The sequence below is a fragment of the Chaetura pelagica genome, unplaced genomic scaffold, assembly GCF_000747805.2.
Source record: "Chaetura pelagica isolate M959 unplaced genomic scaffold, ChaPel_1.0 scaffold914, whole genome shotgun sequence".
Lineage (NCBI taxonomy): Eukaryota > Metazoa > Chordata > Aves > Apodiformes > Apodidae > Chaetura > Chaetura pelagica.
Genome location: NW_009953061.1, coordinates 234,176 through 238,175, shown reverse-complemented (window position 1 = coordinate 238,175; position 4,000 = coordinate 234,176). Strand labels below are relative to the sequence as shown.

At 58.4% G+C, this 4,000-nt stretch overlaps 1 protein-coding gene across 1 annotated transcript in view; it reads left to right on the top strand.

Annotated features, from left to right (window-relative positions):
- Positions 1–4,000, top strand: part of CELSR3 (cadherin, EGF LAG seven-pass G-type receptor 3) — a 42,953-nt gene that overhangs the window by 22,657 nt on the left and 16,296 nt on the right. The window contains 6 exon segments of the mRNA XM_009996677.1: positions 1,266–1,360; positions 1,793–2,002; positions 2,193–2,376; positions 2,879–3,028; positions 3,210–3,378; positions 3,685–3,852. Coding sequence (XP_009994979.1) covers positions 1,266–1,360; positions 1,793–2,002; positions 2,193–2,376; positions 2,879–3,028; positions 3,210–3,378; positions 3,685–3,852 — 976 coding nt within the window.

Genomic DNA, 4,000 nt, shown 5'->3' with positions numbered 1-4,000 from the left:
CTCTTCCCTGCTCCCAGCACACTAACCAGCACAACCCTGCCTGCAGCTGCATGCAGCCCTTGCCACCCGCTGTCTTGAGCCTGCAGTGTTGGCTCTGTTCCCCATTGGGATGGTTGGTGCCAGCTCTCCTGGGCTGGTACCTGCTTGCTTGGGCTGGGAGGGGAAGGAGCCGGTGATGAGCAATGGATGGTGAGGCCAGCAAGGCCATGGAGCAATGGCCGTGGGGTGGAGAAAGGGGGGAGCTGCTTGAGTGAGGGGCAGTGGAACAGGGGCAGGAACTGATGGGCATGCACAGGGACAAGAATCTGTTCCTCCTGCCCAGCTGGCAGGGGGACATGGGGGCTGGATCCTGCCCAGATCTGTGGCTGAACCAATCTGTTCTCTGCCGGGGCAAGGCCCACAGTGTAGAGTTCTCTTTGTTCTCCTTGATCCCAGATGCAACTGTACTGGTCCCTGTGCTTCTGCAGCTAGGGGAAAAGTGGTTGAGGAAGACAGCTGGGAGCTGGAGATGATGGGAAGGGGCATGCTGGTCACTGGGGCTTTTCTGAGCAGCAATTGGAGGCTGCTCCGGGCTCCCTCTCCCCACCCTGGCCATGCTGCTGCCTTCTCACAGCGATGGGCACCTGGGTGGGTTACTGTGTCCTGGTGCTACCCCGAGGTCCATAGTCCTGTTGGGTACACTGGGAACACCCAACTTTCTCTTGCTTAAAGTGTGTGGTGACACTCCCGACCCAGGACACTGCTCTCTGTGTCAGCTGTAGCAGCACTTTTGAGGGTGGTGAACAGCTGATCCCATTCACTGCTGGTATCTCCACCACTGTGCAGTAGTGCTTGGGACCCAGTCAGGGACTGCACTGGGTGGGGGGTCCTCCACCCCACTCCACTGCAGGGGCTTGTCTATGGGGTGGGTTTGCCTGGAGTGACCTGTAGAGAGGTGCAGAACCTCAGCAGGCATTGCAGGCTGTCAGCCAGGGATGCCTAGAGCTGCATGGGCTTCAGTATTTTGGGGTCAGATGTGCCCCGAGGACACAGGCACGTCCCCACCAGGAACCAGGTGCTTGCTGAGGTGATGGGGACCAAGACTGGAATGGGTTGCACTGATGCAAAGATGGAAGATGGCCCCGGGGTGTTACAGACATTCTCCATCACTTGCCAGTGCTGCTCTTTGGAGTTAGCTGGTGCAGAGGGTCCCTGCTGGGCAGATGCAGCAGGTGAGCCATGCATCCTGTGCTGAATTTCAGATGTGCCCTTCCTCCCGGTTTTAGGTGCAGCTGTCAGGCACTGTGATGAGGAGAAGGGCTGGCTGGAGCCAGATCTCTTTAACTGCACTTCACCTGCCTTCAAGGAGCTCTCCATGCTGGTAATCCCCTCTCAGCTCTGGACCCCTGACAGGACAGGAGCCAGGCATCTAGAGTAGGAGAGGGCCTTGTCATAGTGCTCAGCACCTTTGTCTTATCATCTGCTGTCCCCAAACCCATCCTGTGGGAGCATTGGTCTGAGCTGAAGTTCACTTTGGTTTAGTCTAATCTTCTGAGTTTACCCATCAAAAACAACCTGTGTTTTGCCCCGGTATTTAAGAGAAAGACAAATAACCTGAGCTGGGCCAGCGTGTTGCTGGAGGCTGGTTATCTGCCAGAGATGCTCCCTGTTCTAGTGACACCACTGTGAGTGTCCATGGCTTGTGCCATGGTTTCAAAAATCATCTCTAGGTCTAGAAGGGCCTGCAGCATCCCAGTTGCCCAGTGAGGAATCTGCTGAATTGTTCAATCCCCTCCTTTCTCCCCACTGGCAGCTGGAGGGCTTGGAGAGGAACGAGACTGAGCTCAATACCATTGAAGCCAAGAAGCTGGCCCACCGGCTCCGGGCTGTGACAGACCACATGGACCACTACTTTGGCAATGATGTGCACATCACTTTCCGCCTGCTGTCCCGCCTCATGGCCTTTGAGAGCCACCAGCGTGGCTTCGGCCTGACAGCCACACAGGATGCCCACTTCAATGAGGTGAGTCCTTCCCCCAGATCAGAGTGGCTTCTGGTGCCACGTTGAGGGTGAGGGCCCATCGTAGCAGAAGATGCCCCTTTTCCCTGAGCACCTGTGCAGCAAGCTGGGCACAGAGCACAGTGCTGCAGCCTGGGGAGTGCCCAGAGGCAGTGCTTCCTTCACCCTCTGCCCCTGTGTCTCTCCCATGCAGAACCTGCTGCGTGCAGGCAGCTCCGTGCTGGCACCCGAGAACCGGGAGCATTGGGCGATGCTGCCGCACAGCGAGCACGGCAGCGCCAGCCTCATGGAGCAGCTGCGGGACTACTCGGGCACGCTGGCCAGCAACATGAAGCTCACCTACCTCAACCCTGTTGGCGTTGTCACCCCCAACATCAGTGAGTGGTGGTGGTGGCTGGTGAGCTGGCTGGTGGTGGGGCCTGGCTGGGGTAGTGCGGAGCCACTCCTCTGTCACACTCTGTCCCCTTCTCCTCATCTCACTGCACCTCAGCAGGGGTGCTGAACAGTCTTTTCACTTCCTTGCTGGCTCCCTCAAACACAAGGAGGTGTTTGTGAGAGACATCCTGGTCCCATCCCCAAGAGCTAGCCAAGCCAGGAATGTGCTGCCCTCTCTGTTACCCTCAGTCCAACCTGAATCTCTAGTGAAAAAGCCACTGGTCCCAGTGGCAGAAGTGGCCTGCCCTATGGCAGAGCAAAAATCTAAGCTGGGAAGGAGCGCTGCAGATGCTGGGAGCTCACATCATGCCCAACCATGGGATATATTTACAACCTTGTGTGGTCCCTTTTTGCTGGTGACTTCAAACCTGGGGTGCCTTGGAGCATGGCTGCTCTCCAGGTGGCCATCCCAGAGCAGGCTTTCACTCCGTTGCTTCTCCACAGTGCTGAGCATCGACCGCATGGAGAACCACTCCCATATCCGCCGGCGCTACCCTCGCTACCACAGCAGCCTCTTCCGGGGCCAGCCTGCCTGGGACCCCCACACCCACGTTGTGCTGCCGCTGTCGGTGCTGAGCCCCCCAAAAGCTGAAGGTGAGCATGTGAGCATCACTGTGGGAACCCTGTGGGTGGGCGTGCAAGGAACGATGTACCCCTGCTGAGATCTGCCTGAGAGCTGCCAAAGGCTGGCAGCTGTGGTGGCCTCACAAGTTCCCTTCGGAGCAACATCTGTGTGATCTCACCCTCCCCTTGTGTGCCTCAGCTGCCCCCACAGCTGTGCCCACACTGGCTGGGGGCGAAGGGAACTACACTTTGGAGAGCTCCTCCCCGAGGCAGGCGCTGCCGGAGCCCGAGCCCCCTCTCACTGTGATCATCCTCATCATGTACCGCACCCTGGGGGGGCTGCTGCCCGCGCGCTACCAGGTGGATCGCCGCAGCGTCAGGTATGTCCTTCTCCCCTTTGCCCTCCACAAGCACCAGTGGAGAGAGGCTGGCTGGACTCTGCTCTGCTCCCTGTGGCAGCTGCTGGGTCTGTCTGCAATGGCTTGGGTTTGGCTCCCAACCAAACCATCGTTAGGTGCTCTGCCTGTTGCCCACCTTGGTGTTGCTCTGCCCCGTGTCTCCTGACTCCTTGATGTGGGCTGAGCAGGGCTGTTCCTTCTGAGATGACAGTGCGAGGCATCTGAGAAGTCCCTGTAGAGCTGCAGCTGCCAGGCACAGTGATGGTAGAGCTCTCTTCCTCCTTGCAGGCTCCCCAAGAATCCTGTGATGAACTCTCCCATCGTGAGTGTGTCTGTGTTCAGCAATCACACCTTCCTGCGGGGGCCCCTGGACACCCCTCTCGTGCTGGAATTTCACCTGCTGGAGACTGCCAACAGAAGCAAACCTCTCTGCGTCCAGTGGAACCACTCCACCCCGTGAGTTGAGCATGGCTGGGCTACTGTCTTTGAGCTCCTTTCCCCAGGCACCTCCTCATTCCTTGAGTCTCTGGCCATAACAGGCTGTTTGCCTGGGCAGCACTGGGATGTGGGGGTTTCCACCCTCTCCCAAGCAGGTTCATTCCTG